The following is a 13,076-nucleotide window of genomic DNA, read 5'->3' on the forward strand; positions in this document are numbered from 1 at the left end:
CTGTTGCATTGGCTGTTTAGGAAAATAAAAGGTTGATATGAAATGCAGTTGTGGGGAGGCAGTGCAGAGGTGCCTGGAGAGCGGGGACTCGTGCAGCAGTTTCTGTACCACGCATCTCCTGCTGCCTTGTGAGCGTGGGTGCTGCGGGGTGGCCTGGCTGGTGGGTGGCAGGTCCTGCTGCACCTCAGGCTGTCACTGCTCTTCTGCTTTTGTCTTAAGGATCAGCTGATTCAGGGGATGGTTTGGCTAAAACAGCAGCCCTTGAGCAAGCCAGCCCCCGTGCTTTATGGGGTGCAGAGGCTCGGACCATCCACTGGTCAGATGGATCAGGGCAGGGTTGTGTCCACACAACACAGACATTTTCCTGACAGCTCTCTGGTTCTTGTAGGAATCGGGTTGCCCTTGCCTGAAATGTTACTTACAAACCCTTCTGGAGAAGGACCTTCTTGTAGGGAGCCATGCAAAGCCCAGCAGCTCCACACCAGGTAGGCTGTACTCTGCTGGAGCAGGCTGCCTCCGTGCCCCTGCTTGTTCGGGTAAGCCTCAGGCCTCCCATTGCGTTTCCCTTTGCCCTGACTTTTTTTTCCGATTCCTCCAGGCAGCACCACCCTTCCTCGGGGGCTGCTGGTGCCTCTGGATTGCAGTAGGAGCACCTGCATGGGCAGCCTTCCTGCCTGCACGAGGAGGCTGCTTTGCCCACCTGGAGAGCTTTGGGGGCAGGAAGGCTGGGAAAAGTACCTGGAATGGGGAAAAGGAGGGGAGGAAGAAGGAATAATACCAGTGCAGTGCTGGTTCTCCAGGGCCCTGGCTGGACTGGGGGTTTGGGACGGAGACCAGAGCGATCCCTGCATGTTTCTCTCAAGGATCAGATGTGGCAAATCCTAATTTTTTTAGAGCATTATATGTTGTTTCCTGTTTTGGAGGAGAAGGGAGTCACTTATTTCAATGCTAACAAGGCAAGCTGGAAAATAAGGCACATATGGCGTCAATTTAAAGGGCTGTGTGAGGAGGAGCCTGGCCTCCCGGCTGTTACCAGCACAGCCGCGCGCAGCCAAACCCCATGACGGGATGTTAACATCACCGCCCCGTCCCAGTCGGACAAAACAGGCTGTGCTGGGACTGGGTGGCACAAATGGCCGCTTCTAACCGGTGGCTTTGCCCCCCCGCCAGTGCATGCCCCGGGAGCCGGGGGAAGGCGGCATCGCCCTCGCCCAGGCTGGAAGTAGCTGTGTCCGGCAGCTCCATCCAGGCTTGCCCACGTGGGTTTGGCTGCTTGTCCTCCAGACGTCTGGCTCTGCCTGGCAGCTCTGCTCTGCTCCAGCAGCTTAAGAAGTGGAAGAAAGTGGGAGGAAAACATCCAGTGTACAGACGCAGGGCAAAAACCAGATGTGACAAGGCTTCTCATCACATGCTGGCAGAACAGGCTGGGGGAGACAGAGCCTGGGGGGGCAAAGGAGACCCCTGGCTCCTCAGGAGGTAGGCTGGGCATGCAGGCACAGGGGAAGCAGAGGGGCAAAACCAGAGGAGGGGTGAGAGCTGTATGTGGCCTTGTTAGCTGCTGTGCCCGGCTGAGCTGTCGCACGTCCAAGGGAGCCGAGGACGGAGAGGGATGCAGGGTCTAGCTGTACGATGCATCCCTGGGTAAGGGACGACTGTGGGCATGTGCTTTACTCTGCTCTGCTCCTATGGCACGTCCCAAACCCCAGAGCTGGACAGCTGCAGGGAAGCCCTCCGTGTGGCATCAGCTGGTGGCAGCGTGCGCTCGTGGGTCTGCGTGTGCACGGGGGCTGCAGGGAGAGGGGACGGCCGAAAGCATGTCTGCTGCTTCGATACCGCTTCGGTGTGCCCAGCCCCGCGGCACAGGGGCCTTTGGTCCTGCTCTTCTTTAGTAGTCATTCAATAAATAACTCTAATGCCCGTAGCTAAGCCTTTACACAGCCTCAGCTTGCGTTTCCGCTCTTGCAGTAGCGTGGTGGGCTCTCTGAAGGCAAGTCTGTATAAAAAAAAGTCTTTCAAGGAAGGATTTTTTCTAAGTGCTGGTGCAAAAGAGCCAGTCTTGCAGCCTCCTCTCTCGTCCGTGCCTCTAGCCTGAGTGGCAACGCGCCCTGCTGCTTTGCTGCCTTAAGATGGTGTCTTGAGGTCTCTAAGGTTGGGTTGAGGGCATCTGTCTTTGGATGCTCTCAGGTGCCTTTGGTTTGGTGGCCGGGAAGATGGCACACCTCTGAGCTGTGGGGTGACTTTGCGCTCGGCTTTCTTTGCATCTCCAGCGTGAGCTGGGTTTGGACGGAGCCTAGACAGCCAAGTCGTGCCACCTCCACGGCAGGACGAGCAAGCGGGTGTGCCTGCGCTCGCTTTGCGTGCAGCCGTCTGTGTCTGTGCAGGGGGAGCGTGCAGGTGGCTCGGTCTTGGAGCGCGCGTGGTCCTGTGCACCCTTGTCCGTGTGACCGTGTGTGTGTGGGCGTTGTGCTCGCAGCGGCGGGTCTGTACGGCCCGGTGGCAGGTCACCCCCGTGTGCTCAGCAGGGCACGTGTCCGCATACACGCCTGTCCTTCGCAGGGGTTTCTGCCCTTGGGCACGCTGTCGTGGTGGGGAGGGGAGAAGGGGCTTGCATAAGCCTGTGCCCAGCTGCCTGGCTCTCTGCTGGCCCTTCAACGCGCTGGTGAGCCGCTGGGCTCAACCTCTTTGGAAAGTCACCATAAAGCGGCAGCAGCTTTGGCATCTCCTCACCTCCCGTAGTGCACAGCTGAAAGGGCTGGTGGCATCTCAGCGGGGAGGGCCTGCACGCCCTCCTCTCTGCTAGATGGGCAAGGAGGGTCTCTTGTCCAGCAAGAGCAGCTTGGGCTGAGCGGAGATCCACAGGTCCTCTTCATCCTTCTTCTTCTTCTTCTTTTTCTTCTTGTTCTTCTCAGCGTGCAGCTGCCCATTGCTGCTGGGGCCACCTTTCTTCCTGCTTTCTCTCCTCCGGCTGCAGAAGCAGCAGTGGCAGCAGATGAAAATGAATGCAATGAGGACAACGAAGGGCAGACCCATGAGCACGGCCAGGCAGACGGTGTTGAAGACGCCTTCCTCATGCTTGGTACGGATGAGCTCCAAGATGGAATTAAAGAAAGAGCTGATCTTCTGCTCCATGCTGGCTCTGGGGCAGGCTGCCCGTGCTGCTCCCTCCACTTGAAGGTCCCTTGGGATTTACGTTCAGCTCCTGTAAGCAGCTAGTGGGCTCCACAAGTGTCCTTGGATGGTGCCTGCAGAGACATGAAACCACATGGATCAGGTGCCTCCTCCCTCAGCAATTTTCTCCATGGAGCTGCCAGCACAGCGCACCTCTCAGCAGGGTGAGAGATCTGCTGCCTCGGAGGGGTCTGGGGCCGCAGGGGGCCAGGCCATGCTGCTGGCCAGGTCCCTTTGGGTGTTCCTATCTGGGAAACACAGCCTCCCAACCTCTCCTGGGGTTCCTTCAGCAGTGGGGATGGGTGAGGAGGACTTTGGGCATCCCTACTTGCCTTGGCATCTGACCGAGCACAAATCCTGCCTCCCTGGATGTACATCTCAACCCTTCCTTGGCAGCCACAGCTTGGGGCCTTTACAGCCCTTCATAGGGCTTATTTCATAGCAGAGGAGATGTCTGCAGGAGGATCTTTCCTGTCTAGGAAGGGACTTGCCTGGTCCAGGCAAGGGACCACTGCAGAGAGTGGTACTGCTCAGCTGCTGCCATTCCAGCCGGGACTCCAATACGTCACAGGTCTCTCCTTGCCCCCCATCCACCCCAGGGGCCAAGTGTCCCTGTCCCAGGCACTGCGCTGGGGTCTGGTCCTGCTGCTCGGACACCCGGGGCACAGCCCGGTTTGGGGTGGGGGCTGCAGTTAAACCACCTGGATTTTTGATGGGGGCTATGGTCAGTGGGACTCACAGATGGTGGTCAGGCACCCACGGCCGCCTCCGTGCACCTGGGGGTGGCCGCAAAGGCAGCGGTGGGGGAGGACGAGGCTTGTCTGGGGATGGAGGAGCCGCCGCCGCACCTCACCTGGGAATTGCTCCAAGGGTTGGGTAGGGCCAAGGAGCATTTCTGCAGCCTGACGTAAGGTTTTCCTCTCCCTCGGGGAGGGAGAGGTGCTGCTGGGTGGCAGGGCTCCTAGGGAAGCCCTTCTGTAGGGGCAGGGAGCTGCTGCCTCTGCTCATAGCTTTCCTCCTGTCCTGGGGCCAGGCAAATCTCCCTGGGGTTTTGAGTAGGGTTGGGGGCTTTGTGCCATGAGTTTGCAGCTCTGGTTCCACACGGGGGTCACCAAATTACAGGTGGTGCAGATGAAGAGCTGGCAGGAGCAATATGAGCCTCTGATACCATGTTTCACTCCCCCCTTGGCATTTTACAGCAGCGTCTTTGCCAGCCTTTGTGATTCAAGCCCTGCAGCCTCTTGAGGGAATGCTGAAATCCCCATGCACACAGGAGGGGAAACTGAGGCACGGTAAAAGGAAAGCCAACACTTCCACCTAACAAAAACTTAGAGGTACAGCCTGAACTCCAAAGGTGTCCTGGAGGGGTGGCTCCACTTGTCCCCTGTGACCACCGACTCCTTGGCTCTCCCTCTGGCAGCTCTCGCAGAGCCCGGGCACCTCTAGGGAGGGATGGGAAGGGGACCCGGGCTGGTTTGGGTTAAATCCTCCTTGTCTTAGCACCACCCTTCCTTGCTTTGAATCGCATTTATTGCTGTTGTGGCACTTGCTAAGGGATGCTCTCATGTACGGACTGTTTTGGGATGCTCCAGTTCACCCAGACAGGATGCCACTGAGCATCCTCCCGCCTCGCTTCGCACTGACGCCCTCCCAAAAGCTGCCAGCCTCGCCCAAAAAAGAAACCACCAGTCCCACCCAACCCTAACCATAGCCCTCGTGCTGCTGCCGAGGCGGGAGCTGGCAGGCAGCCCCCGAAAAGGCAGCTCCCGAGGGAAAAACCTGCCTTCAGAAACGCTATCCTGGGACCTGCAAAGCTCTACGGGGTCTGGTTTCACCAGCCACCCTCTTGCCGGACCCCGAGAGCCCGATACTTCAGCGTAGATGCTGAGCTCTCACTTTGGACTTCACAAAAAGAAGGGTTTACCCTCCCCTGCCCCCGCAGAAACGGACTGACCGCTGCGGATTTATTGTCTCGGTCTGCACGGGAGCGTAGCTGAGCTGGTGCTTTCTCTTGTGAACGTACGCCTGGGAAATGGGATGAAAATGGACTTATAAATTTCTGTGGGTTCCTTTCTGAAACACACTCATTTGAGATTTACCAAATGATCTGGGAGGTGGTTTTGGCTTTGGCTAAATGAAGATGTTTAATGTTTTATTGGCCTTTTTTTTTTTTTTTTTTTGGTCCAGTCTGCTGCATTTTCCAGTTTCTGCTGGAAATAAATAATCTAGATGGTAGGGTCTTTTTTTTTTGGAGGTAGAGGCAGCTTCCTGGCTGTGGGAAACCTGCTGCTCTCTGCATTGCCTCATTCCCCTACCTGGCAGAGGAGGGTGATATCGCTGCCGTCCCCACCTGAGAAATCACGGGCTACCAAGGAGGGCTCCGAGACTGAAATCCCATCCATCCCCTTCCCCCCCTGCCCAGAGCCAGCGGTGAGTGATACAGATCTGCTTTTGCTCCTGGGGGGCTAAGGAAGGGCTCTCTGGGTGCTGGGCTCGGCTGTCTGCTGCCCGCAGGCATTACAAGCAAAGGGCAAGGGGGGATGCGGTGAGAGCTGCTTCTTAAAACCCCACTCCCTGTCACGGAATCACAGAATCAACCAGGCTGGAAGAGCCCTCTGGGATCATCGAGTCCAACCATTGCCCTGACACCACCATGGCAACTAGACCATGGCACTAAAGTGCCATGTCCAGGCTTTTCTTAAACACCTCCAGAGATGGGGACTCCACCACCTCCCTGGGCAGCCCCTTCCAATGGCTAATGACCCTTGCTGAGAAGAAATGCTTCCTAATGTCCAACCTGACCCTCCCCTGGCGAAGCCTGAGGCTGTGTCCTCTTGTCCTATCCCAACCTTCATCCTTACCCAGGGTCTTTTTTTAGGACAGCTGTAGTAAAGCTTAAACTGCAACACAAACAAACAGAGTGGCTTTTCCTTGGCCTGAATCATCTTCGTGAAGCAGGTTTGCCATTTATCCATAAATATCCTGACAGCTCATTATCCAGGCAGGAACCCTGGATGCCTATGATACACTTCACTCCAAAAAAGAAGAAAAAAAAACAAAAAAAACCAAACCACCACCCCCATAACAACAACTGCCTTAATTTCAGACAAAACAGGATGTACAATTTTATTCCTGTGCTAAGCTGCTTTACGTTTATTGCCTCTCAACTTCTGGGGAGGGAAAGAGGGCTGGAACTTCCTCTTAAACTTGTAATTAATTGTTTGCAGAGAAGAAAAAAAAAAACAAACCAGTGCCCTTTGAAATGTTTCCACTTTAACTGGAGCTGAAGGCGCTGCGGAGGCCCTTGCTGCTTATCCCTGGGAAGTGCCCAGCCCGGCGCAGCAGGGATGCGGCCGAGCATCCCTTGCAAGGGGAAGGCAGAGGTACCTGCTGCTGCCTTGAGCAAGCAGCGCTGAAAGCCCAGGGCCACCTTTCAGCATGAAATCCCGGGGCCACCTTTCAGCACAGCTACGCAGCTGCTTTTCAAACGCCTTTTCTTTTTGGTACGTGCATCGCCTTTTGTTTTGGAGATGAAGGGATGTCTGTGCGCTCAATAAAGGGGTTCTTCAGTTAATATTAAAAAAGAAAGAGGGAGGGGAAAGTAGAAAAACTGGTGCCTTTTGAGCCACAGCTCCAAGGGCAAAGGGGTTACCCAAGGCCACCCCTCGCCAGCTGAAAGCCGGCGTGTGCGCAGTGAGGAGCTGCGTTAAGGAAAAATCCACGCTGCTGCTGCTCAATTTGGTGTGACAGCAACTCCTCCTCTTAGAGAGGGGTGCTGGGGTCCACCACGGGTGTGAACCAGGTGCTTGATGCACGTGGGATGTCAGTGATTTTTTTGGGGACAAGATACGGGGCCAGGGAGGCACCGGGAGACAAGGCAGTGTCTCGGGGAGGGCTGCTGAACACCCTGTTAAATGAGCTCTTTGTTTTTGGGTAGCTGGTGCTGGCGGTGAGTCAGGGGACAGCTGACAGGGTAACTCGCTTGGGAAATCCTCCGGCCAGGGATGGACGGCTCTGTCCGACGGCAGCTCTGCACGGCTGGGGTTTGCGCAGCTTGTGTCAGTTTTAATTGACATTGGGCATCCAACTTCAATCCACGTTGGCTCCAAAGGAGCCGGTTTCCAAGGGCGGGGAGCATCTGCCGCTCTTCCGGAGTTATGGGCAGCCGTGGGTGGAAAACAAGCTCCTTTTGAGGGCCAGCTTGGGATGGCATCACAAACCATCGGCGTGCACGGCTTGCCTGGCTGAGCTGGAGGGGTAAAGGCTGCCAGGCTGAGCAGTGGGGAATCAAACCCGAGGGGTTGCCTTGGCAATGCTGGCCTGCCCACATCCTGCGCGCTGCACAGCGACCGCAGCGGCTGGGGACGGAGGCAGAGCTCGCAGAAAAGTTGCAGTTTGCTGGAAACGGGGCAAAGGGCTGGAAACTGCTATGTAGGGTCACCGTGGCAGAGGGGAGAGAGCTGGAGGCATTTTAGGACCTGATTTTGCAAGTTAAGTCCTTTAGGCTCAACTCTCAATGGGCTCTTATGTCTGTGTGAAGTCCCCTCCAGCCTAACCAAGCTCGACCTGCTCCTCTTGGCTGACACACAGCCTGGCTCAGGCAGGAGCAGGGATGCTCTGAGGTGCTTCTCCCTGCACCTGCGTTGAGAGCAGGGGCAGCTCCGGAGGACAACTGACCTACAGGGTTTGGCCACCAGTACTTGTAGGTTATTTGAGCTCCCCCGCGCTCGGTGTCCGGCTGCAACTCAGGACTTGCAGAGGTGACACGAAAGCATCTGCCCCACAGCTGCCCCTGTTTCAATGCGGAAGCAACCTCGCTTCTGGTGAGACCTCCCTTTCTGTGGCTGATGCTAGGTGGTGCAAAGCAGTAATCACCATATTAAACTTAACCATTCCCTTCTCTTATTGGTTTTATATCAGCTTTATACCCCCTTTCCGCTGGCAGTGACAGCTCAGGGTCCGGCTAGGCGAGGCTAACTTTGCTCTCCGAGCCTGGGAACCCTCTGATACAAGCACAGAGCTACGCCCGCATGAGTGACATCTATTTTCCCGTTTGCACCTGCAGACGTAAAGGAAAACTGGATGAAAGCTGAGGGTGAGCAGTTTCCTTAGCTGGGATTGCACGTTGCTGCTTTGGAAACGGTGAATAATCGGAGTTTCGCCGCCGGTCTCGCGGAACTCACAGCAGGCTCCAGAGACCTTCCTCAAACGTTAAACAACAAACACCAAAAGCCACCACCCAGCAAAACAAAACCAACTGAAAGCTTCGTCTTATTCCCACCGCCATCAAACCCGCCAGCCACAAGCTGCTCGTCGATGCTTTCGTCCCCTAAAGGGAGCGATTTGGAAAGCTACTGATACGAAGGTTGGATAACAGGGTTAAAGTGAAACTATTTTGCAAGCCGCTGCCTGGAGCCCGCGATCGGTGCAACTCCTGGCCCAAAGACTTGCTTGGCTTTTGGAAAAGCACTGCTGTCACCCCGACAGCACCCGGAGCTCCTCGGGGCCACCTCGGTCACCCCTAAGCCAGGGTCCGGGTAGCGCTGCCGCCCTCCCTGGGGTGGGTCACAGATGGGTTTGAGTGCCAGGAGGCTCAGGGGGCTGTGGACCCCCCGGGCCAGCCCTGCGGCTCTCCAGGGGACAAGCACCAGCCCCGTGTATTGGCACAGCCTCACCTCTAGCTTTCGTGCCCCGAAACCCCCGGGGCCGGGCACGGCCTTCTGCCAAGTGTCCCCTGAGAGCTGGTCCCTCGTCATCGCCACGTTCCAAGGGCCACCGTCCCCACCCGGCCCTGCCAGCACCTGCCCCCCCCCCGGAAAACAGCAGCCCCGGGGTCGGGTAACCCCAGGCCGAGGATGACCCCCAGGCGATGCCCGGCGGCTGCGGGGAGCGGCGCCCCCCGGGACCCCCCCCCCCCGTCCCCGGCCAACCTACCTCGGCCCCGCGGCCCCGGCCCGTCCCGCTCGTCCCGCCCCGGCGGCGGCTCCCGGCGGCCGGAGGGAACGGGCCGCCCCGTCCCTCCCTCCTGCCTCCGCCCCCGGCCCGGCCCCACCTGGGGCTCCCCCCCTTCCCCTTACACAGCCCCAGATGTGTGGGGAGGGGGGGAAAGGGGGGCCCCGGGGGTTGGCCGGGCGCTGCCGGCCCCGGCGCTCGCGGCGGGCTGGGACACTCGGAGTTGTTTAGTCTGGGGGAGAGGCACAGACCCGGGCCTGAAACGTGCCAGAAGTTACCGGGAAGAGGGAGAGAACGGCGTGTTTTCGCTCTCCGGGAGCGGGGCCCGGGCTCCGGCACAGCAGAGATCTCCCCAGAAAATTTTCTGGGGGGCTGCGGTGCTGCTCCTCTTCTTGGGGGGCTTTGAGGGATGGGGCAGACCTGCATCGCCCCAAAGTCAGCACCAGGACTGCCACCCTGCACCCCGACTGCCACCCTGCACCCCATCACCCCGCACTGCCACCCCCCACTGCCGCCCTGCACCCCGACTGCCACCCTACACCCTGCACCCCATCACCCAGGACTGCCACCCTGCACCCCGACTGCCACCCCGCACCCCATCACTGCTGTGCCGCCCCGCTGCCCACGCTGTGTCCCTGGAGAGGGGACACTGTGGCAGAGCAGGAGGTGACGGAGCACCCCGATGGGAGGGGGACACCCCACACGCACAGCAACCCACCAGCGCTATGGGTGCTGTGACCCCATGGGGATGACAAATGGTGTTTCGACCCAGGGAAGGCACCCCAGGTCGTGCAGGGTTTTGATGTTTTCAGATTTTGATTTCGGTTCAGTTTGGGTTGCCCCCCCCCCAATTTCCACTTGCTGCTTTCTCTCCATCTTATTTCTTTTTTATCTTATTTTATTTTACCTTATTTCTTTTTTATCTGGGTATGAGGGATATCCAGGAATCACTGGATCTCAACTGCTTTCCCATCCGGGCTGAGCGGTCTCTGCGCAGCATTGCGATGTTGACAGCCGGGCAAGCTGCGACTAGAAAAATCTTTTGCTGGAATTTTTCCGGCCAGCTTGAATCCTTTCGGATTGCAAAACCCCCACGCTCGCTCTCCTCCGTGCTCCGGAGCCAGGGCCTTTGCTTTTCCGCTTCGGCCTTGGTGCTCACTCCTTGGGCTGGGGTGGCCGGGGCTGCCTGACCCTTCGAGGCTGCTGGCAAACAGCCCCCGGTGCTGTGGGCAGTGCCAGGAGCAGGGCTGCGGTGGCAACATGAGGAAAGAGGGCAGGGAGGAGGGATGGAGGCCAGCTGCCTGCCAGCCCAAACTGCCGCCGCTGCCCTCACTCCTGCCGCCTTCACCCTGGGGCTGGAGGGGTGAGGGACCCCAAGAAACACACATTGCGGGCTACAGCTTGCCCCGAGGGCCTCCTGGTAGCCTTTGGCAAGGTGCTTATGTGCTGTAGCAAGTACCAAACCCTTTTTACCTGATGTTTTTGCTGCTTGTTAGCACTAGGAAATTTTTCCTTGATTTTACGCTACAGGATGGAGATACTTGGGCTTTGCAGCATGTTCATGGCTCACCCCACCCATGCCAGCTCACCCCATCCCGGCTCACTGCATCCCAGCTCACCCCATCCTGCCTCACTCCACCCCAGCTCACTCCATCCCGGCTCACTCCAACCCAGCTCACCCCATCCCAGCTCACTCCATCCCAGCTCACTCCATCCCGGCTCACCCCATCCCGGCTCAACTCATCCCGGCTCACCCCATCCCAGCTCACCCCATCCCGGCTCACCCCATCCCGGCTCACCCCATCTCGGCTCACCCCATCCCGGCTCACTCCATCCCGGCTCACCCCATGCCGGCTCACTCCATCCCAGCTCACTCCGTCCCAGCTCAACTCATCCCAGCTCACTCCATCCCAGCTCACTCCGTCCCAGATCAACCCATCCCAGCTCACTCCATCCAAGCTCTCCCCCCTCGCTGAGCTGCAGCAGTTCCCTCGTTTGCGGGTACCAAATCCCCCTACAAAACACCCTTCCCAGGGCATGCAGAAGCCACCCGGGTGCTGGCAGTCACCGGGGGGACACCTGCCCACCCTACAGCACCAGATAGCAATAACGTCACCTTTGAAACCATCCTAAGAGGATCGCCTGGAAATATTTATTATTAGAGGTCTCCAGGGGCGAGCGTGGCCGGAGGCGTTGGCCTCGGGGGGTGTGTGGCCCCTGGGCCTTGGGGGACGAAAGCCCTGCCCGTCCCTGGCGGCAGCTGGGATATTTGCTTTGTTCCCTGGGCAAACAGCCCCGCTGGGGCTCCGCGCTTTCTTGTCACTGATTTAATTTGGTGAGGCCTCGCCGAGGGAGGAGCCGCCGGCCTGGGTGCCTCTCCTGGCTTTTCGGGGGCCCCTCTGAGTGCGGTGCTTCGGCACCCGCTGGGCTTTGGCCAGGAGCGTTGCTGCACCCCTTCGATGATGCGCTGGAGGAAGGTTTAGGTTGGATATTGGGGACAATTTCTTCCCCAAAAGGGCTGTCAAGCACTGGAACAGGCTGCCAGGGCAGTGGTGGAGTCACCGTCCCTGGAGGGATTTAAAAGCCGTGTAGATGTGGTGCTGAGGGACATGGGTTAGTGGTGGCCTTGGCAGTGCTGGGTTAATGGTTGGCCTTGATGGTCTTAAAGGTCCTTCCCAACCCAAACAATTCTATGATTCTATGATCCTCTTCCCCATAGCAGACACTTTGAAGCAGTACAAACGCCATTTGATGCTCAACCCTGCGGCCGTGTCCTGCAGCGAGGAGTTTTCGTTGCTCCTTCGCACGCGGCATGGAAAAAAAAAAAAGTGCATTTTGGGTTTTGAACCTGCCACCTCCTGGTTTTGTTTGGCATCCAGCGTATCTGGGCTCCGAGGGATCGCGCCTTTGTTTTCCAGCAACTTTTAATGGGTGAGAGGAAGCTGACTCAGCCGGTGATGAATCACTGCTGCGCCAGATTATGTGTCTCTCTGCTTGCCTGTGGCCCTCGAGCCGAGGAATTGATTAAGCCCGGAGGAGCCAAGCTCCTGTCACATCACGGGATGTCAGTCTGACCCCAGCTGGAATCAAATCCCACCTCCAGCCCCTGTTTTCCATCCATCCTTCCCCAAACTCCTTATTTCCCTGCGAGATCAAAGCCTTTCCCATGCTGAAAAGCCCCCCCGATAACTTCCATTTCCTCCAAGGTCCCCTCAACCCCTAATTTTATTTGGAGAACACTACTAATTTTACACTGAAAATAGAAACACTCTCTTGTTTCCCCCTTGTTTCATTGGATTCAGCTGATTCTTTTACCAGTTTGCCCCATTACACTGCTGGGAGCTTCACTCCTGCCTTGATAACACCCAGCTGGTAGCCAAGACCTGTATATTTCGGTTTTCCTGGGCATAGTGGGACGGGAGGAGATGTGAAGTGATGGCAGATATGAGCACACCTTTTTCCGTGCCTGCTTGCTCTGCTCTTCGGTTGCGATTTCTATTTGCGGACGCTGGCCCGGCTTAAAGTAAGCAATGGAAAACTCTGCTCCCGGAGAGACATTCCTCTCATTTTTTCCCCCGTGCTTCTGTCTTTTCCCCTCCCTCTTCCCCCTCCCACAAAAAAGCCTGCGGTTTAAACACCAAAAATAAAGCACGCCCGGTCGTGGGCTGGATAAAAATAGCAGCCCTTGGTATTTAAGAGCAGCAAGAGGCTTTTCCGGCTTTGGAGGAGAATGGGAGAAGCGGGATGGGATGGGATGGTGACCCATAAACACTGAGCTGGTGATTTTGGGGCTGGCAGGGTCCGTGGCAGCTTCTCCCTCCCCTCCTCTCCCTCGGTTGGTGCTTGCTGGGCTCTGACCCCTCTGGGAAGGGAGGAGCCCTGGGGGTGGGGTGGGGTGGGCTCAGGTGTTCCTAGTCCCACCTGGGTCCCACCTTGGTGTTGATGCACTGGTTTGG

General features: G+C 57.6%; 1 protein-coding gene across 1 annotated transcript; it reads right to left on the reverse strand.

The window, feature by feature from the left end:
* On the reverse strand, positions 1-9,150 carry KIAA0040 (KIAA0040 ortholog). The gene is made up of 2 exons (XM_068416793.1): positions 9,103-9,150; positions 1-3,242 (listed from the first exon to the last, which is right to left on the reverse strand). The coding sequence occupies exon 2, from the start codon at positions 3,127-3,129 to the stop codon at positions 2,797-2,799; it is 333 nt and encodes a 110-aa protein (XP_068272894.1). The 5' UTR covers positions 3,130-3,242; positions 9,103-9,150; the 3' UTR covers positions 1-2,796.
* Between the last annotated feature and the right edge of the window lie 3,926 nt (positions 9,151-13,076).

Source organism: Nyctibius grandis, chromosome 21 (assembly GCF_013368605.1).
Source record: "Nyctibius grandis isolate bNycGra1 chromosome 21, bNycGra1.pri, whole genome shotgun sequence".
NCBI lineage: Eukaryota > Metazoa > Chordata > Aves > Nyctibiiformes > Nyctibiidae > Nyctibius > Nyctibius grandis.

What these genes read in the sequence shown, in the direction of transcription:
- KIAA0040 (XM_068416793.1), bottom strand. Translation starts at nt 3,129, where the DNA reads ATGGAGCAGAAGATCAGCTCTTTCTTTAATTCCATCTTGGAGCTCATC.